Raw genomic sequence first — 25,938 nt, 5'->3', positions numbered from 1 at the left:
GCTTTTAAGATTTAAGAAGCATCCACCAATCAAGGAACCTTGTTTGGATCCAGATGTAAGTTGTGACAGTTTTTTTGTAGGACACTTAAGCATGAACACAGATTGGATGTGACATTAAAGAGCTAATCACAAGTTGAACCACTATGATGGGAGTTCATTATATATTTTCTACTTGTTTGAAATTTTCTTAATAGATTTCTTAGGTTTAAAAAGGCAGAGACCAAGCAAGGGAAAACTGGGGATGGCAGATCTTTGCTCTAACACATTAGCAGAATATGGAGCATTCCCCTCAGGGTCCTGTTCACACAATTCTTTGGCAAGGGGAAGGCATGGAGGGAGGAATTATCTAAGAGGCCTGCCTGCCTGTTCAGTGACCCCATGGATTGTATGTAGCCTGCCAGGCTCCTCTGTCCATGGGATTTTCCAAGCAAGAATACTGGAGTGGGTTGCCATTTCCTCCATCAGGGAATCTTGCTGACACAGGATCGAAGCCTGGTCTCCTGCATTGCAGGTGAATTCTTAACCCCTCAGCCATCGGGGGCGGGGGCAGCCCGTAAGAGGCCCGGGAAGAGTGAAATTTTTCCTTTTTACAACATACCCACCAAGGTCTGGGAAGCTTGAATAACTGGGAAGAGGATAAAATTAAGAAGTCAGTCAGTTTCTAAGGATGGCTGGGAAGACCAAATGTACACCTTCCTTAATCTCTAATTAGAAAAATACCTGCCTAAAACTGAGAATGGTTTTAGGCAAGAATCTCTACCTTCAGGGAACTGGGGCCAGGTGGGGCTGCTTGCCCTTGAGGCTATCAGAGGGCGTTCTGGGGGAAATACCTGTTAGGGTAAGGGCTTGGTTGGCCCTGAGGGACATAACAATTAAGATATGACAAAAGAGTTTAGAAGAGAATTCCACTCAAGGCTGAGTTAAGACAGGGGAGGGGCAGTCCCACCAAACCCTCTCCACTGTAGCTCCCACTTCAACACTTAGCCAGCAGCTCCGTTCTACAGAGTTTATTAGGTTTATAACTGGACGAAGTCACACGTGTACAAAATGAAGCTCACACTATCCCAAAGCAGAGTAGGAATTGAGGGCTGGGGATCCGTTACTGGCCTTTGGGGGAGCTCCGAGGTGAGGGGCAGCCAACCCTCCCACTCCAGAGATGTGGCCATAGGAGAGGGGAGGAGAAGGAGCCCACTTGGCTTTGGTCACAGAACTCAAGAGCCTGGCAGTGGGCTAGGGCAGGCAGATGGATGGTGGAGCAGGAGCCTCTGAAACCACCCCATTCAGGGAGCCCAGGGACTGCTCCACCAGTCCCACTTGCAATGTGGTTGGTCCAGACCTAGACTCGGGGGCTAGTGCAAAGGGCAGGCAGCAAAGCAGGAGGGAGGAGACACTGATGTGTGGTGGCCAAGGGCACCCAGACCTGTGGAAGAGGGTGGGTGGGGAGGTGGGCTAGCGGCCACCAGGCAGCTAGCAGCGGGGCTCATAAATGCCGCTGCGGCCAATGTAGCGCACCCATTTGATGACATCGTGGTCGCTGTAGTTCAGCTTCGGTTCAAACACCTTCAAGTAGCGCACCTTGAGACCAGAAGGTGCGAATGGCACCTGGGCAAGGGATAGCTCCAGTTAGGGATGTGGCCTTCCTTTCATAGCCAGTCTCCTTGGGGAAGTTCCACAGCCCTGCCCTACCTCCTCTCTCTACTAGAAGGGTTTGAATGACTGGGACCCTGAAAGAAGCTCTGGGAAGCTGGGATGGTGAGAGGTCCTCTAAGAGGCTACTAAAGAAAAAAGCATAACTAGCAATCTATGATTTGGGTTTGAAGTCAGGCCCTGCCTGTGATGACCTGAATCAGTTCCTTTAATCAGGAGGTGACAGCAACCAAAGACCTACCTTAAAATATACTTATCCTGCTCAGTTTTATGGACTTAAACAGTAAGGTGGAAAAAATTACATGTTTAATGTGCATAAAGCAAAGTCAGCCCATTTTCCTGTCTTGTGTCTTACTGAGCATGCAAGCAATCTCAGTTTTTCCTAAGAATTGTTTTATGACCAGCCAAAGGAAGTCAAAGATTTTTGTCAGTGTGAATATCAATTTCTAGGAGGAAGCCTGCAGGGGAAGGAATGGGTCTGTGAACTGAAATCACCTCTCAGGGGTCTCAGTTTCATCATCAGCAAGGTGGTAGGTGCAGAGGTAGACTGGAAGGATTTCTAAGGTCTTTCCTAGCACACATTGCTCTGGGCCCCTTCTCTGCCGTACCTCAAAGTTCATTGAAATGGGGGGTCGAGCCCATTTCTTCTTGTCGTTGGTGGGCAGCAGCTCAATCTCAGCGCTGATTTGCGATTCCTTCATGCCTGCCATGCGCTTGATCCTGGAAACACAGGGTCAACAGGCAGCACGGGCCCCTAGTAGCTAAGAAAAGCTTCAAGGGGGGTTGATGCCCCTTTAAGGAGGTTGTGGGGGGAAAAGAACCCAGAAGCTCAGGGGAGGTGCCAGGGCAAGGCAAGGTGCTGAGGACTCTGATACCCTCTTGCTATGAAACCTTGGGTCTGTTATTCCTTTAGCACTGCGGGCTGCATGCAGTTTCTGCTTAGACACATGGCCAAGCTATCCCTTGCTCTCTACTTCACAGAGGTACAAGGGCAAATGGGGAAACATTAAAGAATCGTGACAAAGCATGCATGCAGGTACCCCAGTGCAGGCATGTGCACAACTGCACAGAGGTACAATGGATGAGAACACAACCGGGGCTCCAGGAGAAGCAGTCACCCCCACTCGCCCAATACACACACACACACACACACACACACACACACACACCTTTTGCGCGCACAAAAGGTGACACTTAACAAGAGGGTACACGAAGGTTTCTTGAGCCCTATTGTGCCCTCATGAAGGAAAGACTCACTTCCACACGATGGCGTTCTCACTGGCCTTATACTTGGCCTTCCCCTTCATGCAGATTACCTGCACCCCACTAGTGTTCAGTGGGGTTGGGATCCGCACCTGGAAGTGACACACATGTCAGGGAGCTCTGTTGAATCCTGACATCACCTGCCTTTATTCTTAGAGACAAGTGCTTCCTCCTCCCTAAGCCCCTTATCCTCACCTCAATCTTCTGAGCCAGTAGTGAGGGTTTGAAGTTGGACTTAATGACCACCTTGACCTCCAGCTTGGTGCGTCCCACTTCCCGAACTAGTGGGATCACGCGAAAAGGAAGGATGATGTCCTTGGTGGTGCGATACCTTCAGGGGTGTGACAGCTTTAGGTTGGCACAGCAGAGCCTGTCCTCCCCCCTCTCCCCGCTCTCTGCCAATAGCAACCCCTGCTCCTCACACCCCATTGGCACCTCATGAGTTCAAATTCTCCATCTGGTGGGATAAAGCTGATGCTGCGTTCAGAATCAAACTTGCTGAGTCGCACACACTGGTGGAAGGTGCAGTCATCAATGGCAATTGATTGCTTCCCGCTGCAAGCAGGGATAGAAGGTCTTGTTGGTATACAAGGATGGCAGCAGTGAGTCGGGCTGGGAGACTACCCCACCCACAAAGGCTGCAACAGCCTGGACAAGGCTTGCACTGTAACCTATGGAAAGCTGCCAGAATGCAGGTTTCTCACTTGGGGGTCCCTTCCCTAGAGTTACGGATGAGTGGAAGCTTTGCAAACTCATTATCTTTTGAGAGTTTTGCTGTGTGGAACACAAAAGTTTCAGGCACACTGGGCAGAGGCCATCAGTATGTACAGAAGAATCTTGGTCCTTGGGACCAAAACAAGGGGCTTACTCTGAGTAGGGTGAGGACAACCCCCTCATCTCTTCAACACAGATACTAAGAGCAACCAGCCAAGCACACCCTTGGGAAGTGAGAGTTTGCATTACTGCAGACATGCAATCTAGAAGGAACCTGTGATTCACCAGGCTCTGCTCAGCCGTCCAAGGTCCACCCTCTCCCACCAGCTACCCTGCTTCGGGCACCTCTTGCTTGTTTCATCAGCTGTGCCTTTGCCTTGCTTCTCAATGACGATCTTGTCATTCATTCCAAACTTGCACTCAGGCATGCCACTCAGATAGCTCTTCATCACTACCCGGCCTGACACATGGGCGCTCAGGACCTGCCCTGGTGATGGACAGATAACCAGAAGCAGCTGAGTCAGGACCAATATCCTGCCCTGGCTCCCCTCCAGCTTCATCACGCGAGGGCCCTCACCTTGCGGGGACATGAGGAGGTTCACACTCTCCAGCACATCCAGGAAGAGCTCATTCCGACGATACTTGATGCCCTCCCGCCGCCAGCCAATCTGCCCTGTCACCTGGCTGGTGATCTGAGACTGCTCTTCTTTTGTCTACATGGGGCACAGAGACAAACAACAAGGCCTCACTCCTCACCCCCTTCAATTCTCTTATCTCCATCCCCACTCCACCCTCATCCCCTCAGCCTTCTAGTCCACACCGTGTGACCCATCTTCCCCCATGGGGCAGGGCCTGGAGAAAACTGAGCAAAGCTGCAAGGGTGGAAGCTGAGGGAACAGCTTACCTGATGCTGGAGAACACAGAGCCAACACGGTGCCCACAGGAAGCAGCAGATGAGTGCAGATGTGAAGAGGCAGGCAGAAAAGAAGGAGAAGGCTATAAGGCCTGGATCCTAGAAGGGGGCCCAGGCTCTCTCCTCCTGAGGAACATCAAAGCCTCCAGAGCAGCCCACACCCCACTCCCCACAACACAGAAGGAAACTGCTTGCGCTGTATTCCCAGTAACAGAAACGCTGAGTTGGCAAGCTCCAGGGGTGGGAGAAGGCCACACAGAGCAGAACAGGCCTGCAGTCAGGGCAGAAGGCTCAGGCCAGCACTTCCTATCAGGGATGGGCTCATGTGTCAGCTCAGAAAAGGCTTGCGGGCCAGCCGGGGTGAAGGGCGGCTGGGCTCCACCTTGACTATAGCCTGGACAGTATGAGTACCTGGCTTTTGATCCCCTGCTGGGTGATGAAGGTTTTCAGTGCACCTGTCTCCGAGTTCTGTGGGTAGCCAAAATCTAGGATTTCTGCAAAAGGAAGGGATTCATCAGCTCCTAGAAAAAGCTGAAGGCTCCTACTTCTCATCCCCCCAGCCTGGATACATCTGGCCAGCATAGCTCTAAAAGACATTGTAGCATCATCTACAGCAAGGTTTTTCTAGCTTTGTAGCATTTACTCTAGAATATATGCTTTATAAGAAAACAGTTAAAACATTACATTTTTTTCAAATAGAAAAAAATCAGAAGAGTCACATGGCCAGTGGGTAAGAAGTCCAGAAGCCCTAAGCCCTTAAAATACAGAGTGTTGATGTGGGAAGGTGGAAGGACTCCGTTCACTTAAATCATACCCTACAGAGGAAACAATGCATCCAGAGGAACCTGCAATATCACATCCTAACCCAGGCTCTGAGGCAGCTCTTGATATGGAAAGCTGGTAGGATAGTCAGTGTAGTAAGGCCCAAACCACAAGGTTAAGAGAATGAAGTGTGCTTAACTGAACAGCAGTAGGACCAGCCACCAAAAGACCTTTCGGTCTTCCCCCACCTCTACTCGCTAGCCTATTTCTGTATTCACTTCAGATCAGTCTTTAGGTCTGGATTTGGACTGTCCTCCTCCTGGCTCAAAAGACCATATAGGAAACAAAGTTTAGAGGGCACTGGAGCGAGCCTCAGACCTACTCCCACCTCCAGGCCAGGCCCCACCAGGCTTTTTCCCACCCTGGACCCACTGCCCCACCAGCCTCACCGTCCAGCAGTTCATATATGAGCACAAAATTGTTCTTGATGTTCTCTTCGCTGATCTTGCCAAAGTAGGCAGCCATTACGTCACACATCTTATAGAGGAATTCGAAGACCATGGCAGCATTGACATTCTGCTTGGTGACAGCTGCCAGCCAGATGTTGGACCGTTTAACATGGAAGAAACTGGTGCGAGCGATGTTGGTGACGGGGCTGCGCACCTGCTGCCGGGCGTGGATAACATTGACCCGAAAAGCGTCCACTGCATTCCTCCTGAGAGAAAAGAGGGCACAGAGGCTGCTCAGTACAGGCAAACCTCACTCCGTGGGGATCAACCACAGCTGCTAACAAATAGCCACCCTCCTCTCTGCTGAAGCCTGACACATACTCGAAAGCCAATGCCTTAACTGTCGGGCCAGTTTCTAAGACTCCTCCCAGCAGGGGCTCAAGAGAAGGGCCAGAGCCAGGCTGACATCTGGCCATGAGAGACAGGAAGTCAAGTGGCAATGACAGTAGGGCAGATAATAAAGTGAGATCTATCGGATTTAGAGAAAATATGTTCCTGACTTCCATGCCTGGCTGCAGTTTCCCTGCTTCCACCTCTATAGCTTCTCAGTAAGCTCCAGGCCCAGAAAAGAGAGAGACACTGCTTCTTCTCCAGTCATTCCACCAGCGGGGAAGGCTGAGTCCTCCAGAAGGTAGCAAAGCCAGCATGCCTTCAGAGAAGGCTCTAATATACTAAGGGAAAAGCCAAGGGGTCACAGAGCTGGGTCACCCATGCTTGTCCAGGATCTAATTCCAGGGCAAGTTCAGGGATGAAAAAAAGAATGAAGAGAACAGTGATGGGGGGGCAGGGCCCCCCACCCACCTGTGCCTGGGCAGCAGCTTGACAGGCCGCTTACCTATTGCTACAGCAGCCAATGAGATGGGATGAGAGAAATGACGCCACCGAGAAGAGGAGAGTGACAGTAACGAGAGAGAGGGTTAGAGACACAACACACTGGGGTGGGCAGCACACACCATGCGGCGGAAGCAGATGGGCAACAGGCAAGGGGTGCAGAGCACAGCAAGGCATGCAAGACAGTGTGTGCCCTGGTAGGCTCAGCCAGGCCCTCCAGGGCCAGAGGAGGGGTGTGGATGGGTACAGGCATGCCAGGCATTGCCATGTCTCTAGCTCATGCCCCACCACCACCCAACAAACAGGCACAAAGTCCAGGCTATTCCCATTAGCCACGAAGCTGGGAGCCACTGTAGCAGGCCCATCTCTGACTGTCTAGTCTAAGCAATTCTAGGAAGAAAAACAGGGCAGCATGAACCAGAGGAACCTAATCTCATCAGAGCTCCTGAGGCTAGGACAAGTCCCCTCTGTCAGGGAAGGTCAGTGGCATGCAGGTGGGGCAGAATAAGTGAGGCTATGTCTCCTCGTAGAGGTCTGACGACACAGACAAGGAGCTGTTCCTGGTCTACTCTGATAGACCAGGAAAGCAGCACAGCCTCCCTGTTCATCCCCTGGTGACCCAGAGAATGCCTCAGGCTTGCCCAGCACCTCTCTTCCTGGAGTGGCCCAGAGGAACTGAAAACAGCTGAGTCAGCAGCCTGACTCCTGAGAAAGGGAGTGGGAGAGGATTCAGCAGCCTGAAGAGGCTTTCAAGTCCAGTGAAGGCTCTCACCACAAGAAGGGCTTTTGAGAGCAAGACTTAGATTAGTACTGCCAGCCTGACCACTAATTCCACCCGCTAGAGACAGATCTCCCTTCTCAAAGGAGGGATCAACCCTTCAAGCAAAAGCAGTCATCTCCAGCAACTAGGTCTGTCACTACAGGGAACAGGAGGCAGCAAGGGTAGGAGTTCCTAGGACTGTGGGGGTCCTGCCATTTCACAGGTCCCACTGAGTGGCCAGCAACTGGCTGCTTGGCCAATACCACCAGACCTAGTGGGAACCAGGCTGTAATAGCTGAGCATCCAGGATGCAGCAAGGGGCGGGGAATAGTCCAGATCAAGCCTCTGGGAGAAAGAGACCTGGCCCTGCATGCTGGAGAGGAGGGATGGGAGTGGGGGCACAGCTGGCTCAGCCAGGGCACTCACCCGATGTCATCTCGGTAGACCCGGGAGATGAGCACCTCCCCCTTGTGATTATAGATGAATAAGCCTCCAATCATGGCGGCAGCTCAGTCTTCGCAGCCCATCGCTCTGAGAAGAGACCTAGGATAGATGGGGGCAGTGTAAGGGAAGGCGGCAGAATCCGAGCCCTGTCCCCTAAGGGGCTGTCCAAGTCACTGGCTGGGCCTTTTTCCTGACTCAACCCTCCAGCAAGTGACCCTACAGTCCTCTTAGCCAAGCCCCTCCCTTTCACCAGGCCCCAGTTCCTGTTTATCCCATACTGGAAGGGAGAAAAGGAGAGGGACTTAGGCCCAGGATTCTAAGGCCATTCTGACCCTCCCTTTCCTGGGACTGAGCCCAGAGTAGCCCCCTCCCCCTTTCACAGCGCTGAGCTCAGCAAGGCCCCTTCCTGTGCTGACTCTCAAACAGGCTCTAGCTGGTGAGTCACTGCAAAGGCCTGCCTGCGGGTGCAGGAATGGCGGTAGGAATTACTCCAGCTGGTTCAGGCCTGGGGCCCCCAGGCAGAACTTTAGGAGCGCTAGTCTCTCAGGCTCCACTACCCTTCAGAGAAGGCAGCAGGGCCTGAACCTCTGGCTCTCTAATTCACAAAAGTCTAAACATTCTAGGAAAGGGTGTGCAGGGATTGGGGAGCAGAGAAGAGAGCCCTAAGGCCCTGACATCAACCCAGGAGTGCTGCTCCAACCTCTCCCAGGCAGTCAAATAAACAAGTAAAACAGCAGAGTAGAAAGGCCCCAGCCCTGACAGACTACACTTCAGTGACCCAAGCAGCTTATTAGTTATTTCTGACCACCTCTCTTTTAAAGATCCTTCCAGTGAAAATTCTGATTCCAGACCTGCAACATAATTCATTTCTGACCTGTATGCCTAAAAACAAGGGGCAGAATCCCGGAACTATCTAAATTACTTGGGTCCAACTGATTTAGATTGTTTGCAAGGAGAAAAAGGGTTAATTTAATTCTAGATTTCCTGGATTAGCCTTGGTGTTAATTTCACAAGAGGGGCAGTTTAGGAGACTTTCAGTTTCTAAACTGGAAAATAAAGCGTATTACTATAGCAGTCAAGGTGTCCCAGGCTGAGAGAATGAGAAGTCTCTCAAAGTGGTTGGACACTTCCCATTCCTCAGTCCCAGAGACCAGGAGAGAAAGCGCAAAATGGAGGTAGAGCCCTGGGCAAAGAAGCAAGTTCACAGGGATCAGGTGGTAGGGAGCGCAGGGCATCAAAGCAGAGATGGGGCCCAGGTCAGGAAAGGAATATTTAGTTAAGGGATAGACTGGCAGCAACAGCCAGGCAGTGTACTCAGGTGAGCCCACAGCAGCAACAGAGCTGGTGGGGGCACCTGGAGAAAAGAGTTTCCAGTATGGCAAAGGTCACGGCTTTGAAGAGGAAAAAACAGCAGGGTGAGACTAATAGTGGTGAATAAGGGAAAGCTGAGGAGACGTAGCTTGCTGTGGTACGCAGGTGTATAAGCATGCGCGGGTGGTGGGCTTTTCGCCCCGGGGAGGAGGACATCACGGGTAAAGACGGTTCCACGGCATGCGGGGGCTGTCACTCAACTGCAAGGAGAGGGTGCCGCAGAGTGGGGAGCTTGTCACAGTCCAAGGAGGCGGCACAAAGAGGTGTCACCGTCCTAGGGGATGGGGGAATTGTCCTTGCCCCGGGAGGAGGAGGCGCCGAGGGCTAGGAGGTTGTCACGATCTCAGGGAGGGGGCCGCCGCGCGGCGTCTCTGTCTGGGAGGATTCCAGGAGGGCCTCCCTCTCAAGCGAAGCTCCGGGCGGGTCAGGTGGAGGGCACCGCTCCACGCCTGTCCTGCAACCGCGCCCAGGGCGCCCCCGCCCCGCCGTCAGCTCCCTTTCTGATCTGAAGCCTGAGGCCACTCCCGGGTGTGGGCTGCTTTCCGCGTAGCGCAGTGCAGTGAACGGCAAAGCTGGGCAGCCAGGGAGGCGTCCTCCCTCACCCCGTACGGCCAGATCCCGAGCTCACCTGGTGTCCGCGGCCCTCTGCTCGGCCGGCCGGGCCACTCTCCGGATCCCAAGATGTCCGCCCGCCCCCTGCTCGCCTGCCCGCTGCCTCGGCTTTCACTGCAGTGTTGCGGCCCCGCCCCGGCCTCAACTGCGCGTGCGCGTCCGCCGACGGCGTAGACTACAAATCCCGACAGGTCTCTCGGCCTTATCTCTTAAAAATTTTAAGCTCCCCTAGGTTTGGCAGAACTACAACTACCGACAGCCTTCGAGACTCGAAGGAGGGACTAGGCGTGCCTTGGGCGAGGAGTAGGAGGGGCTTTATTCGGCCCCACCCGAAATACACAATCCACAATACGCTGCTATGCTCACTTCCTTTTCCTCATTGAGCGTTCTGGGAATTGTAGTCTCTGCAATCCCTCTTGTTCGTCTTTCAGAGTTTGTGAGAGCCTCAGAGGATTACTGCCATTTGTTGAAGCCCATCTGTTAAGCCTTGGATTGCTGTAGGCCTTTCAGTCTCCAGAGTCCGAGGACTGATTGTCATTTTACTCACACACACACACACACACACACACACACACACACACACACAGGACTGGCAGTATAAGTGTTTGTGCTGAGTTAACTGCTTTATAACATCACCTCTGATTTTCCCAAGCTTTTTTGCATCGTATATTTGTTCTAGACATGAGCCTTTTCCCAGGAATCAAGACTTAAGGTAGGGGGCAGGGAGTAAGGCATCAAATATTTAGAAGAAAAGCTAAAATTTTTCAAAATATGTTTGTGTTCTACCTCAACTATATACCTATGGGACTATGAGGTCCTCAAGGTCAGGACCTGTGTGTCTTCTACTGACAGGCATATATGTGGCTTAGAAAACTGTTGGCAAGTTGAGTTTAACTGGACATGGTATTTGAAATCCCTTCTTTGATGAATAACCTTCACATCCAAGCTAACAGGAGGCAGAGCCAATCCTAGCACATGAAAGGCCTGCCTGGCTCTTGCAGGACCTGAAGAACATCTGTTGGCTCTTCTCTTTCTGTAGGGAGAGATACCATTCTGCCTTCCTTAGGCAGGGCCGAGCCCATCATGAGAGGAAGCAAGGGCAAGAAAGGGCAAGACTAGTTGCAAATCCTACTATTCCTAGCATTCTCCTGCTAGAAACCAGAATATGGCAGGATGAAAATCTGACCTCCTACAGATCAGGGTCACAGTCTTAGGCCATTAAGTGACTGAATACAGGTACGTCTAATTCTTGAACCGGCACTCAAGGCTTACTCCTACCTTTCTAGGAGCTTTGTCCTCAATACATACCCTAAAGAAAGTGAAGTCAGTCGTGTCCGACTCTTTGCGACCTCATAGACTATAGCCTAACAGGCTCTTCCGTCCATGGGATTATCCAGGCAAGAATACTGGAGTGGGTTGCCATTTCCTTCTCCAGGAGATCTTCCCAACCCAGGGATTCAACCCGGGTCTCCTGCATTGTAGGCAGACGCTTTACTGTCTGAGACACCAGGGAAGTCTCAGCACATACCCTACCCCTCTACCAATTTAGAGTAAGTAATAATGATAATAATAATAGTAGTAGTAATAATAATAGCTACCATTTATTGAGCACCTATTCTACTGTGTGCCAGGCACTGTGCTAGGCACTTTTCGTACAATATCTAATTTAAATCCTCACAACAACCCTGTGAGGTAGGTATTATTATCATTTTATATATGAGGAAACTGAGGCTCAGAGAGATTAAATAACTCTCTTATCACACAATCAAAAAGTAGTAGAGTTGGGATTCAAACCCAGAATAACCTGACTCCAAATCCCAAGCTCCTGTGAACTAGAGTAGAGGCAGAGGGGAGAAGAAGGGCCAAAAACAAGAAAACTTGGAGTGGAATGGATATGATATACTGACTAGTAAAATATGGGAAGGAATTTAAGCCCAAAAAATGTTTCTAGCTGGTGAGCCTATGAAGAGTGATGAATGTAACCAGGATTGGAATTCAGGAGGAACATACTTGGCAGTAGGGACAGAAAGAGTTGAGTCCATCTGGACATGTCCAAGGAGATATCCAGCAGGTGATAAAAATACAGATCTAAAGATAAAGGGCAGTTAGGGCTTGAGATATATATTTGGGAATCACCAGCATATCAATGGCAGTTGACATCAGGATGGATGATTCTATTTTGGGAGTAAATAGAGAGGAAAGAGAAGTGGACCAATGATGGAATACAGGGACCCTGAAGGCATGAGCAATAGGGGAAGAATCCTCAAGAGAGTCAGAGATGGCAGAACCAGAGGAGGAAGAGAAGTACAGGAGGCAGCCCCATAGTAGTGGCTAGAGGCAACCATGGTCTGAGCTGGGAGCAAACCTAGAGCTCCCAGAAGGAAGACAAGACTGAGTTACACTTCTAACACGGCCCTTATGCACCAACCGCCCCCCCCCCACCCCCGGGAATATTTGTTAAATGAATGAATGCCAAAATACCCCTACCCTGGTTTACACCAAAACTTGGGAGCTTAGGACTTCATCTTACTCTTGACACCCCAGGTCTAAAAATATGGAAGCCTAGGTGAGCCAGAATTTATAGAAGAGGCTCATAGAGAAAGTTGTGATTTGTTTAAATGGAGAATAAGGTTAAGAAAAAAATAAATAAATAAAAAACCACCCCACAAAACTTGGCACTCTATCTTAAGTCCCAGAAGTCCTCCTGCCCAACCTTGCTCCGAGTTATCATGATGACTGTGAAAACACAGAAGGGTGTGGGGGGCAGAATGAGAACAATCTGTTAGTTGCCTGGGGTATCTTGTGCTGAGTTCAGCTTATGGGCTTTATTCAGATAGGAAGATGATGGGGACATATGCGGGAGGTGTGAGGGCTATGAAGAGAAAAAAGTCAGGGGACCAGCCCCACAACTTGGGAGAGGACTGGGAGAGAGGGTCCAGCCCTCTGGTCAGGGACCAGCCCTGAGGCTTAAGTGAACTTGCATAGGCACGTGTGTGTGTGAGAGAGAGACAGACAGACACAGGCAGACACAGAGGGAGAAAAAGGGAGAGAGGGAATGAGAGAGCAGAGAACTCTCTGGGGAAAGGGGAACAGAGGCTCTCGTAGGTGGGTGAGAGGCTGGGGTGATTCTCAGAAGTCTAGTGACTTGACGTGTTTGTTGAAGTGTGGGTATGGGGGCTGAATATCCTTGGGAAGCCCTGAGGGGCTGCTGAAGCAAGGTTCCTGGTCTCCTCAGAGGCTGGGCCTCCTCTCGCTGGGGACTCACAGAAAGTCAAACAGCCCGAAATTCTTGGCTGCTCCAGGCCCAGGAAAAATTGGGAGAGGAAAAAAGAAAAGAAAAGAAATGTTTCAGCCCAGAGGTGAGATGAGCCTGCTGATTAGTAGGGTTAGGGGTCTGAAGGAACCAGCACACGGAGCAGGCATGGGGTGGGTGTAGGTTTGGGTGCAGAGCAGAGATGCTCCCTGGGATCTGCTAGCAGCTCAAGCAACTGAGGGGGCCCTCTGGGCTTCTGCTAAGGTTAAGCACAGGTAGGGTTAGTATGGATGGTTACTGGAGGGAACTGCAGCTCTAGGGTGCAGGGCTGAGGCAGTACGTGGGGACAGTTAGGAGGAGAGGCAGATGAAGCAAGTCTTTTTTGGTGTTAGTATTAAGGGAAAAAATCAAGAAACTGGCATGCATGCAAGATTAATAGAGGGATGATGCTGCTAAATGGTGAAAAGGAACTGGGAAGAGGGGTGTGCAGGTCTTCAAGGGCACCTCTGGGGTCAATTCTTGAAATATGTGTGGGGGGGGTTGGGGGAGGGTAAGGAGCAGCACTAGCCATTTGGGTCCCAGGGGACATGAAAGATCCTGGAAGTCCTGCGCAGCAGTTAGCGGGCAGAGGGACAAGCTGGGGCCGGTGGCAGGTTAAGGGCTGCATTGCTGATCAGTGGGTGCACCCCACCCTCGCTGCACCCAGCGAGCAGTTAGCGCGCCTGGATTTAGTTCCATTTATTTCCCTTTCAGGTACCAGACAAAATAAAAAAGACGGACGGAGAGAGGAACGCAGCCAGCCTGGGGCGGGGTAGGATGGTAGTGGGGGAGGGGCCCTGCTCACATCACATCCACGAAGAACTCACTGGGGTTTCCCATGGCCATGCGGAAGGACTGTCTGCTGGCGGTCAGTTCGGGGGGCACAGAGGCCAGGTCGCGGCCCGGAGGGGCTCCCGGGGGCCCCATGGCCGCGGGCGGTGGGGGCATCATCAACATGGGGGGCCCGTAGAGAGGGGGCACCCCAGGGGGGCCGTAGCTTGGGTGCGTGTGATGGCTGCGCAGGCTGCTGGCCAGCGAGTGGTGGCTGCGGTGGCTATGCTCGCTGGCGGCAGGACCCGAGCGCTCGCTGGGCGCCCGCTCCCGCGGCCCCCGCAGACTGCTGCGGGTCGTGTGGTCCGATTCGCTGCCACTGCCGCCCGACTTCGAGTCCCCGGCCTTAGGGTCCTTCTCCTTCCGCCGGTCGCTGCCGCTACGATTGGACCCACTGCTCCGGCTGCCTGCAGGGGACGGCAGGGACGGGGTGGGAGACACTCAGAGCTTGCGGAGGAAGCCTGGGGCTCGCCCGTGGCCCTCTCCTCATTACCTTCACTGTGCTGACTACTGGCGCTGCCCCCGCCATAGCTGTACCCCAGCTCTGGGAAGCCTGGGTGCGGATTGTAGGGGTGTGGGGGCGGCGGGTACTGGTAAGGGAAAGCCATGGGCCAAGGAGCGGCCCCTGGGTGCGGCAGAGGGGCCAGCGTGTCCTGGTCGGAGGCGCCGCTGGAGCCGTCGTGATCATGGAGGGAGAGGTTGGCCATGTCTGTGGAGGGAAGCCAAGGACACATGAGCCGGTTCTGTCCCATGCCTCCGCACCCTTAGTCAGCAGAGAGATCCCCAGCCTAGGTTGGGTGGATGTGCTTGGGAAGACAGCGACAGCAGTGGCTGCCAGAATGGGAGGAGGGATAGGCCAGAGATCGCTCACTCCTTCAGACCCCCTCTGCCACCCTCCAAAGGTGGTAGGAAGGGAGACCCTGCAGAGACAGGCCCAGAGAAAACCATCCCTTGGAAGGTCCCGAGTCACCACTTCAGATGGTCAGATGCCCAGTTTCTCCTGCTTCCTCAGTGGGCTGGAAGAAGGGGCAAAATTCTTATTTGGCAATTTTCTCCTCAGTTCGCTTAGAGGGTAAAAGGTAGGGAGGGGAATATGGGAGCTGAAATACCAGATAGCCACCAGGTGTTGCACACCTGCCTTTTATCAGGCACAATACGAAGCACTCTATATCATGCAGATGTTACCACAACCCTATGAGGAAGGTATGTTTAGTCACATTTTTTTTTTCCCAGATGAGTACAGTGAAGTCCAGAGAGGTTAAATGACCAGCCAGAAGAGGTCAACCTGAATTGCAGAAGCTCAGAGTTGCTAACTTTACCTTTCCAGATGAGGGCATTAGTAAGAAAGGAGTAGTTTCGGGAAATTTAGGTGAAATTTTGCCCTCCTCTTTCACTTAGGACTAAGATCACACCCCATCTGTACCAGGTTCCAGAGCTGTGAGAGAGCTGCAGTTGCCCTAGGGGCCAGTTGTTGGATCCAGACTGAGCCCTTTGATCCCAGCCCTTAAGGGACCTGACCCAAACTTATATGGGAGGAGGAATCAGGAGAGGGAGCTGAGGCAGCTGATGAAGTCTACCAGCCAAACCATCCACCGGTCAAGGCCAGTAGCTAGCATGAGTGGTGGTGGTGGGAGGAAGCAGGCAGCTGACTTGGTGACTACTTCAGCCACGAGGCTGTCGTCCCATGGGCAGTGACCGTGTGCTCCTGGGCTACCCAAGTCCCCAGCTCTTCCCTTTGAGCTTGCCATATTCCCAGCTGAGGAGACCTCAGCCAGTACAAAGGAAAAGGCCTGTTCTGCCAGCATCTCCCTGAGCTCAGCTTCTGGTGACTTGGCCCATGGGTAGAAGACCAGAATGCCCCTGGGATGACAGTATCTCACAGTATCTCTAAGCAAAAGCCACAGCTATCCTGAGAAGCTTTATGTACCTCTGAAGGTTTGGGACCAGGGCTGCCTTCTCCTAAATGATGATAATATTTGATTGAGTCTAAGGAGTCACTGATTATAAGATGCACTCCAATTTCAGATATTGACATGTGAAAAAATGTTCTTCAGTGAATCAATTAAATATATGATAAATGGGTAAGCTATTTTTTTTTTTAGAGCAATTACTGTGGGCCAAACATGGCGCTAAAAACATTATATACATTAAGCTTATATCATTCTCAAAACAAAGCTGAGATATGTTTTACTATTAACTCCATCTTACAGATCAAGAAATTGAGGCACTGAGAGGCTGTGTCACTTACTCATGTTCACATAGTAAGGGTGGAACTAAAATTTGAACTCAGAACTGTCTAATTCCAAAGCCTTATGCATCTATTACTCCTCTTCCATGGGGCCATGCTGGAGCTGCTGAGGGCCAGGGACACTCCCCCCCATGCAGGGACCTGTACTCCACAAGAACAGCCTTTCTAGTCCCTTGAACCTAAGCTGAAGCAGAGGCAGAACTGGCTTCTGAGGCTGGGCTTCAGCTCCCAATTCTGAGCCTTGCTGTCCTGTTTTGAGGACTCCCTTCTCCAAAGGCTGTCCACTGGCTCTGGAGAATGGGGCTTCCCTGCAGACTTCTCCTGCTTAAGAACCCTCACTGGCTTTGTACTGTCTCACGATCAAGTCCAGATCCCTTGATACAGCTTGCAGAGTCCTCTACAGGCTGGCCCTGTCAGATTTTCCAGCTTCAGTGTGAGGCATAGCTTCAGGGGTCTGAGGAAGCTGGGGACTTGAGGCCTCAGGCCAGCTCCAGTTTCTGTCTTAGTGGAATCTGCTGTGAGCGTGAGCAGGAACCAAGGCTAGGAACTCTGACTGGCCTTGTTGCGGCAATGTTTCTGCAGCACTGTACACCTAGGACAGCCTTGATGTGGGAAGAACAAAGGCTCTGGAGCCAGAAAGACCTAGACTCAAGGTCTCGCTTCTCTGCTTCCAGCTGTGAAACCTGGAGTGGACTACTTAACTTATATAAGTCTCAGTTTCCTCATCTGAAAACAGAATCATCTCCCCAAGGGCTTTAGGGAGGTTGTGAGGATTGAGTGAGAGTGAGATGATGCTTTAGAAACAACCAGCATGGTGCCAGGCACAGAGCAGGCACTCAGAAAATGCCAGCCCCAAGGGGGCTGGGCAGGGCAGTGAAGAAGAACTGGTTCTGCCTAAGAACTGGTCTGGGCTCTGCCTCTACCGCACAGAACTGTCAGGTCTTGAGGCTCCCCCAGCTCTGCTGCCCCCTAATCTGGGTTCCCTAGAGTCTGCTGCCACATCCAACCAGGCAACTCCCACTTTCAACCAGGAGACAGGGCAAGGAGGTTGGGGAGGCACGTACTGCCACAGAGGTCGCCGAAGATGTAGTAGCACTGCTCGGAGAAGGTGATCTTGTTGACAGTGTGGCGGATGAAGCCAGCTTTCAGCAGGTTGCTGGCATACTTGCGGGCCTCTCGCCGGTCAGTGAAGCCTTCCACGTTGTGGTACAGCCAGTCCACCACATCCGAGCCTGAGGGCAAGGCTGCCACTTGATTGGAGGCCCACCAGACCTGGGCTCTTCTGACCTCACAGGAGCCATGAGGCTGGTGCTGATTCCAACTCCAAGGGGTGGCCCAAGGGAGTTCTTGGGTCCTGGCCTGCCCCGCCCCACCACTTTCCACCCCATCCTTCATCCCACCATGGGGCCCTCTCACCGATGAAAGCGTTGGGAATGGTAATCTTGAGCCACATTCGGTCACGGACCTCTAGCCCGGATTCAGGGGAGGCCATGGCTTTTACTATGGCAGCCATGTCACTGTGGATGGACAGGTGGAAGTCGTCTAGGCCTGGGGGTGGGAGGTAGAATGGTGAGGCAGAAAGGGGCTATGGAGTCAAGTACACAGGAGTTTGCATTCCAGCACTACTGCCTAATAACATGGACCAATGTCAGGCAAACTACCAACATTTTGGACGCTCAGTTTCCGCTTCTGTAAAAATAGGGACTTTAATATCTATTTTACAGGGATATTTGAAGAGAGAATTAAATAATGTAAATGAAGGTGCTTAGCCCAGTGTATAATGTATGCTGTGATAATAGAAAGGCAGTCATTTACTGAGTGATTACTTTATGCCACACACTGTGCTTGATGTTTTACTTGTATCCTCTTATTAAACCCCAGAAGCCTGGTAAAGTGCATATCATCAGTCCCATTTTACAAGAGGAAACTGAGGCTTATGGGTGCTCAGTACAGGTTCAGAAACAAACTGTTTGGTGAGGGTCAGTGTCCACTGAGGGAAACTGGAGAGTGAGGTGGCTGGAACAGACCGACTCTCCTCTCCAGCTCCCTGGGATGCTCAAGCAAGAGTCTCCAGGTGGGCCTTCAGCAGTCCCTTCCAGCTGGTCCTGTGCTGGGCCCAGGGGTCAGGGTTGGACACTCACGCTCTGTGTCAGGGATGGAGCTGGTGATGGAGGAGCTGGTGGAGGTGATGGTGCTCAGGGAAGGGCTCATGCCGTAGGCAGGGAAGGTGCCGGTCATGGCTGCAGTGTGGGAGACCCAGGCCGCGGGGTCAATGGGCCGGATGGGCTCACCTGCGGGGAGGATGAGGAGTCAGGGACTACCCACCCTGCCCACTGCCTGGCCCTATAGGGGTCAGGGGTGAGGTTCAGGGTAACACAGAAGGAAGGAGAGACAGGGTTCACATATGCTAGGCACCAGCTTTAGGGCCCAGTCTCCCATCCACTTACTCCTGGGCAGTGTGAAGCACCCACGTGGACTTGGGTCCCAGCACTTGGCTACAGTCAAGGTGATGGGCCTGAAAGCAAGGGTGTCCCTAGTGAGGGCAGGATGTGTGGAGGCCAAACCAAGCCCCTTCCCTGTTAGCCAGAAATATCTTTCTTCTCCTCCCCAATGCCATCCATACCCTGGTTTGTGCACAATTTCCCGAAGTACTCGGACTGCGTCATCGTTACTCATGTTCTCAAAGTTGATCTCGTTTACCTGGGAAAAAGGACCAGGAGTGGAATATGCAGCTGTGTTGGGGAGATGGTAGGGAAGCTAAATTTGGAGGGCTGGGGGTCTTCCCCATACCAAGAATCAGGATACAGAGGGTGCGGACATTTCCCCGTCTCCATCCATATCACCACCCAGGGTGGGCAATGGTACCTGTAACAGCATGTCTCCTGGCTCAATGCGTCCATCAGCAGCCACGGCCCCACCCTTCATGATGGAGCCGATGTAGATGCCTCCATCACCACGCTCGTTGCTTTGGCCCACGATGGAGATGCCCAAGAAGTTATACTTTTCTATAGGGAGTAATAAAAACTTGAGACAGGAACAACGTTCCTACCCAAATTCTAAGCCCTTCATTAGAAAAGGGTAGAAAAGGACAAGAACTAACATTTATTGAACTTGAATCAGGCACTGTATTCTGCATACTCAAACATACTTTTACTTAATCCTTGCTGGCTATGAGGTAGGGACTCAATCCTGTTTTACAGAGCAGACAACTGAGGTGCAGAGAATTTGAGCAACTTTTCTAAGCCATGAAGTGGCAGAGTTAGGATTCAAACTCAGATTTAAATTCCAAAGTTGGGGCTCTTTTCACTACATCCTGCTACCTCCTAAAGAAGAACACCTAGGGCAGAAATCAGAGACCAAGAATGCAAGGGATGGACAGCGGGAAGCGGGGAAGCATCAGAATCACTTTAGGAAGCCTTCCTGGATGCCATTCTCTGCTTCCATAGTGCTTATCTCTGTCATAGCTCTGATCGTGAGATACTGAACGGATCAGTGTATGTAGCAGTTTATGCTTATGAAAGAGAGCTCCTTGAGGGAAGGGAACATATCATGTGTCTCTCTGCACTCCCAGTGTCTGGCACATAGCAGGTGCTGGAAAGTGTCATTTCACGAGACTCACCCATGTTGAGAGTGACGGTGATGATGTTGAGTGACATGGTGGAGTCCGTGATGCTGCTGAAGGACGAAGACTGGAATAGACAGAGGCCCTGAGCAGCAGGCAGGGGTGGCAGGAACTCACTGCTCCCACCGAGCTCTTCCTCAAGGCTAGCCCTCAGTACCACCTCCCCTCTAGGATGCTATACCCTGACCCAAGGGGAGGGGTCGAAGGAAGCACAAACTCTCGTCTTGCTGTGGGCGGGGCGGGGCTCAGTCTGCTCCACCCACCCCAGCATATTGGCCCCATACCCGCTCAATCCGGGAAACCTTCTGCTTCCGCCGCCGCCGCTTGTGTCTTCTCATCAGGCGTGAGGCGCTGCTCTGCTCTGTGGAGCTGCTGAACCTGTGGGGCCCACAGTCGTTCCCCACCAGGCTGGCCCAGCCCTATCCCATAAGAGGCATCGCAGGGCCCGGGTCCCCACCACAAAGCCCACATTCCCCACAGGGGCCCAGCATCCTCAGGGTTCAGGGCTCCTACGGGTCACCTATCCCACAGTACCCAGAATACCAAAGCCCCACCTGCTGGTGGAATCATCCTCATCTGAATCAAAGAAGCTGGTGGTCTCCAACTCGCTGCTCATCAGGGTGGAGGAGCTGTCATAACCCCCTGGCTCTCGTCGCCGCTCCCCCTTGGCAGTTCCATTCAGCCGGGTTGCTGCAGGGGATGGAGGCAGCTGGGCTCACAGTGCTTGATGAAGGAGAGAAGGAGGGGAGAGGGACGAGCCAGGGGCTGTACTGGGGCCAGGCCTATCCAGAGCTCAGGAAGGAAGGCAGAGAGTTGGGTAGCTGGGTGGAAGGGGCAGGGAGAGATGTTGGGGGTGGGGAAGGTGTGGGTTCAGGGAGGACGCACTGTGCTCTGGGCCATCCCTCCGGCGTGGCCGCTCTCGCTGGGCAGACACCAAGGAGTCAGTCTCTGTGTCGTTGTCCAGGTTCTCCTGGCTGCCCCCACCAGCGTGAGGGCTGTAGGGAAGAGAGGACTCGGTGGGGGAGGGTGCAGGCTGGGGGCCCCCTCCTCCAGCCGAGCTGAGCTGAGGCAGCCCTCCCCCAGGGCTCTCCCCACCCTCTGGTCACACTCACTGGAAGGATGGGGGCCGGGAGTCGCCGATGCCTCCTGTGCGCTCCATGGGCGGTGGCAGTTCTGCCGGGCTGTCAGCACAGAAGGCTGCTGGTTCTGGGTGTGAGCCTTCAGCCGACACCAGCTGATGGGGAGAAGATGCTTGGGTACTGGGGCACAGAGACCCCAGGAAAAAGGGGCTAGCTGGCTTCTGTCAGGGCATGAAGACTTGGGAAGAATGAAGCGGGGACATGGGGGGAGAAGAGACGGGACTGTGCAAGGTCAGCTGAGACGACGAGGAGGCTGAAACGCATGGGCTAGCAAAATGGGATGGGGGCAGAGAACAAGGGTCAGAGGTCCAAGGTAGAGGTCGGCACGTGACAAGTGCCACAAAGGACATAGGAGACGCTTTTTGTCTCCAGTGTGTACTTCTGTCTCTTTCCCCCCTTCCCACCACTCTCACTTTTCACCAAGGCTATAGAATCTGCAGTGAGAGAGTTCAGTTAGAAAACTCAAGGAAGATTCAGATACTGAAGCATCAAACCACGGTCTCAGCAATGCCTTTCCTCCATCCAGCTCACTGCAGGAATGCAGGTGGACAGAGGGTTGAGGCGAGCTCCTTACCCAGGACACCACCCGGCCATTGAAGCAGGGCAGCTTGGCATTGTCGTCCGAGATCTCCTCCTTCACCACTCTGCAGGGAAAGAAGGGTGTCAGAGTGAGCTTTCTGGGGTGGGAAATACAACCCCAGTTCTCAGGGGCTCCTCTACCCTGAACTGGGAATCAAACCACCAGCATAAGCCTGTTCAAATGGGAGCAGGGGGGTGACCCAGGAACAGATCTCTATCACCACCAGAAGGACACCAGCCATGCCCAGGCCAGCTGCCTTCCTGGGGCATTCTCCTGGCCATTGAGTGACTGCAAATTACACCTGACAAATCTCTGTCCCCATTGAGCGCAATCACCCCTATAATCTCAAGAGCGGTACTCATCCCCCAACATGGCTCTCCTGTGCTAGATATTATCTTTCCCTCTGAACCGAAATTAGGAAAAAACACATGCTTATTACTGTCCTCTTCTCATTTGGGAATCCTGACATTCTTCTGGGAGGTGTGGATGAGGAATTGAAGGAAATTAGAAAAGAGAAGGGGAGAAGGCATTTACCAAACATCACCCACTGCCACTATGACACTGGTAACTACTGCTTTCATTTACTGAGCATGTACTATGGGTCAAGCACTAAGCTAAGCAGTTTACTAGTATCACTTCATTTAATATTCTCAGCAATGCTGTAAAATAGATACAGATGGGGAAACCAAGGCTCAGCAGGTTCAGAAATTCACCTACAGTCACATAATTAATGAAGAGCTGGAATTTGAATCCTGGTCAGCCTGATTCCAAAGCCTTTATTCTTATCTATTATACCATCTTATCCCCCTACAGTTAGAATGTATAATCTTCACATCAGCCTCACTGTATAGACAATATGATCTTGATTTTATGAATAAGGAAATAGAATTAGAAACTTGTTCAAGGTTACAGAGCTAGATGTCAGGGCTGGAATTCCACTCTAAGCTTGTCTGACTCCAAAGCCTATATTCTTCCCAGGGTATTCCACATTATTTTCCATACAGTGATGGAGGTGATGTGGGTCTGTGTAGAGGGTGGGGGTGTGGGAGACGTGATGCGGGGTATAGGCGAGGCAGGCAGCATATAGTCTCAGGTGTGCAGTTTGGCCTGGTGCATCAGTGAGGCAAGAAGTCAGATTATAACTATAGTTTGGGGCCAGGAAAGGGAACAGAAAAGCTTGACACCTACCTCCCCTCCACCCCCTGCCAGACTGCATCAGACATCTCAGGAGCACAGAACTAGAAAGCTGTGATCCAGGGCAAGAGGAAGACATGTGCCTGGAGCTCCAAGCAGAGAGGGAAGACAGGAAGGAGGCTGGGAAGCCCAGTCCCCCCGTGTTCTTAAAGCAGCTCCTGCCCAGAGCTAGGGACGTGCTTGGCTCCTAGTGATGCTCACATTCCTGGACTCACAGCCAAGTTCAAAGGCTGAGCATGCCCTCCTCCCTCCCATTCAGCTCTGACTCCTCCGACGTTTCCAACCCCACAGCAACCCCAAGAAAGCAGCTCAAATCATCCTGCGTAGGCGCACCACAGAAAGCCTGGAGACAGAACAGACTAGAAAACAGAGACACTGACATAGCTCAGACACACTAGCCAGTCTGATCGCAGGGGACCCCAAGATTGTATCCCCCATGGGAATTGGGGCTCAAATTGAAAGGAGATATGTGGGCCATGGGGCAAAGACTGCGACTTTCTCTGGAGAGGGTCTCAGCACCCCTGTGGTGGGAAACTGCTGTTGGGTCCCCACCACCCCCTCCCCCTGGAGGCCCCACCACACAGCTCCACACTACAGATGTTTCCTCTCTTTCTGGGGGTCACCGACAGGTCACCAAGGCTCTGCTGACTCACAATGATCAGCTGATCTTCAGCAGCCTTGGGGGACTTCAGACAGGCCTCCCCCTCCCACCACGAAGCTGAATGGCTCAGGGTTCCACAGCACTTATACACTCACACACACACACATACCAAGTGGAATCAGACAAATCTGGGTTCAAATTCCAATTCTGCCACTTATTAGCCCTCCTCTCTTAGAGAATTTTCTTAACTTTTCCAAGCCCTTTCTCATCCTGGTAAGTGAGATTTGTAAATGCCTGACATAGGCCAGACATACACTAAAAACTAGTTATTAACTTTGTCAATTTTTTGCAGGATCCATAATCTCTTTCTAACTAAGTGTAAGTTTCTAAGGGCAGGGACCAAACAAATCTGCTTATCACTCATTGTTCAATGGAGTAAAAAGCCTTTGCCAAGAGCCCAGTGGGCTTTAAGTTTTGTACTCGCCATTGCATGGTGCTCAAGAAGCATCAGACCTGGAACCTGCCCTGTTCTTGGAGGACCTGACCAATGCACACAGTTCATGTGAGTATACTGCAAGTGGAAGTGATCAGAGCTGTAAAGACAGCAGATGTGTTTACTGGACAGACATCTGCTGAGTATTACTGAGTATAGGGTCCTGGCTACGACCAGGGTAGGTGTAAGGATAAATAGGAATATAACTTTCAAAAGTACAACCCAGAGGAAAGAATTTGGACCTGCAGAAGATCAGGGAAGAGAAGTACCCCAGGTAGAAGGCCCAGAGACGGGCCAGTGTGGGATGTGGAGCCGGGAGCAACATGAGCAACACTGTGGCCCATGCTGTTCCTCCCACGGCTCACAGCTCCTCTAGTGGTGGTACCTTGTTCTCCCATCCACCATCTCCTCAGTGCTGAAAATGTTTAATGTTTATTTCTAAGAGGACCGGGCCTACCCTGAGCTTGACAAATATTTCTGAAGACCAGATGGAGGTTGGGAGTCCTCAGACTTTATACACCAGAACCTGGTGAGTGACCCTGGAGAGGTGGAGGAGATAGCAGCCTTCTTTCCCTGACCCACTTCCCCATCTGTCAGCAGGGGTCACAGGGCCCTGCCTGACCCCTTATCATGGGGCTAGGATAAGTGGCAGCCCTGTCATCTCCACAGTTTGCTGAGGCTCAGCGTCTTCCTCAGAGAGGATATATTTGTTAAGTGATGGTGATAATAATACCTACGGTTGTGTGATTAATGCCTTAGACTTTGGAGCCAGGTTCCTAATAAGCTCTGCCACTTATTAGCTGTGTGACCTAGGATAAGGAAGTTACTTAAGTTTTCTGTGCTCTAGTTTCCTCATCTATAAACTGACGATATTACTACCTGTTCCACAGGACTGTTAAGAGGATCTGAATGAGTAAAGATTTGAAAGTCATTTAGATCAGTGTCTGCACACTATAAGCACCATAAAAGGAGTTTAATAAATGAAATATAGATATATACTGCTGCTGCTAAGTCACTTCAGTCATGTCCGACTCTGTGCGACCCCATAGATGGCAGCCACCAGGCTCCCCCGTGCCTGGGATTCTCCAGGCAAGAACACTGCAGTGGGTTGCCATTTCCTTCTCCAATGCATGAAAGTGAAAAGTGAAGTCGCTCAGCCATGTCCGACCCTCAGCGACCCCATGGACTGCAGCCTACCAGGCTCCTCCGTCCATGGGATTTTCCAGGCAAGAGTACTGGAGTGGGGTGCCATTGCCTGCTCCAATAGATATACACATTCATCAGCTATTAGTTATCTGTGACAAGATAGCCCTATCAGGTCTCCTCATCATTAATCCTTCTGGGTATAAACATGATCAATCTCCTCTACTTCATTTTTACCATTGTTTTCAACATTGCTAAAATGGCCTTCTCTAATATTTTGCAAAAGATGGTTCAAGCTCAAGTACCACTGATGAATGCAAGATGATTTCAGGAGTATCTGAATGAATGTTTAACTCAAGAGTTAAATATTTTTAAACATAGTTTAGAAAGAAATATAAACAGAAAATCAGACCTGTGGTTCCATATTATTGATTGGGTCAAACTAAGAGTGAGTGGACTGACAGTGGACTCAAAGATATTAAGTCAACAATGAGTAGATGTCATGAGGGCACTCTATGACTTCAGTTAGGCCTGGCTTGACAGCAGTCTGAAGACAGTGGGAGGTGGTCCACAGAGGTCTGGGTGTAGGAGGTGGGGGCGCTTGGCCTAGTGTATTCTGGGATGAATAGGGGGGTAGAGACACAGGCCTAACCTAGTCCTTTAAGGCACTTGGCCCCAGGCTGGCCCCACTGGACTCCAGCTGATTTTCCCCTATTCCATACCCTGAGGCAGTATCTTGGTCTCTTCCAACTCCACTCTTCCCTTAACAGACCAAGGCATCTCCCCCAGTCCCCCCACCACTCCCACCCCTTGCAGATGGATCCTTCTTCACCATCTTCCAATCAGGGGTGTCTGTCTCTGGACTGAAGCCAGATAATCATTACTACACCAGGAGTACTCTACCCCAAGGCAGGAATAGCAACAGAATCAAGAACAGTTAGAAGCTGCATAGTACTTCCCACCTTACAA

The 25,938-nt window shown here is 51.7% G+C and overlaps 2 protein-coding genes across 3 annotated transcripts in view; both read right to left on the bottom strand.

The window, feature by feature from the left end:
• Nucleotides 1-992: 992 nt before the first annotated feature.
• On the bottom strand, nt 993-10,036 carry AP2M1 (adaptor-related protein complex 2, mu 1 subunit). Of its 2 annotated transcripts, XM_010855687.1 has the most exons (12): nt 9,843-10,036; nt 7,826-7,942; nt 5,749-6,014; nt 4,949-5,031; nt 4,529-4,534; nt 4,202-4,337; nt 3,970-4,111; nt 3,346-3,465; nt 3,106-3,241; nt 2,905-3,002; nt 2,256-2,367; nt 993-1,602 (listed from the first exon to the last, which is right to left on the bottom strand). In XM_010855687.1, exons 2-12 carry the CDS (start codon nt 7,897-7,899, stop codon nt 1,468-1,470), a joined length of 1,308 nt encoding a protein of 435 aa, XP_010853989.1. In that variant the 5' UTR covers nt 7,900-7,942; nt 9,843-10,036; the 3' UTR covers nt 993-1,467. The 2 variants fall into 2 exon arrangements, with proteins under 2 accessions (XP_010853989.1, XP_010853990.1); XM_010855688.1 differs by lacking the exon at nt 4,529-4,534.
• A 1,369-nt stretch (nt 10,037-11,405) lies between these two features.
• Nucleotides 11,406-25,938, bottom strand: part of DVL3 (dishevelled segment polarity protein 3) — a gene marked incomplete at its 5' end in the record, with an annotated part of 15,257 nt that continues 724 nt past the window's right edge. Inside the window, 15 exons of the mRNA XM_010855711.1 lie at nt 11,406-13,119; nt 13,946-14,356; nt 14,443-14,658; nt 17,262-17,429; nt 17,614-17,745; nt 18,339-18,488; nt 18,645-18,712; nt 18,821-18,897; nt 19,063-19,202; nt 19,817-19,886; nt 20,104-20,197; nt 20,374-20,509; nt 20,705-20,814; nt 20,932-21,053; nt 21,533-21,602. Of these exons, the coding sequence (XP_010854013.1) occupies nt 13,088-13,119; nt 13,946-14,356; nt 14,443-14,658; nt 17,262-17,429; nt 17,614-17,745; nt 18,339-18,488; nt 18,645-18,712; nt 18,821-18,897; nt 19,063-19,202; nt 19,817-19,886; nt 20,104-20,197; nt 20,374-20,509; nt 20,705-20,814; nt 20,932-21,053; nt 21,533-21,602 (1,996 nt within the window). The remainder of the gene's footprint in view (nt 13,120-13,945; nt 14,357-14,442; nt 14,659-17,261; nt 17,430-17,613; nt 17,746-18,338; nt 18,489-18,644; nt 18,713-18,820; nt 18,898-19,062; nt 19,203-19,816; nt 19,887-20,103; nt 20,198-20,373; nt 20,510-20,704; nt 20,815-20,931; nt 21,054-21,532; nt 21,603-25,938) is intronic.

The sequence above is a fragment of the Bison bison genome, unplaced genomic scaffold, assembly GCF_000754665.1.
Source record: "Bison bison bison isolate TAMUID 2011002044 unplaced genomic scaffold, Bison_UMD1.0 scf7180017864367, whole genome shotgun sequence".
Classification (NCBI taxonomy): Eukaryota; Metazoa; Chordata; class Mammalia; order Artiodactyla; family Bovidae; genus Bison; species Bison bison.
This window is presented reverse-complemented; position numbering and strand designations above follow the sequence as displayed.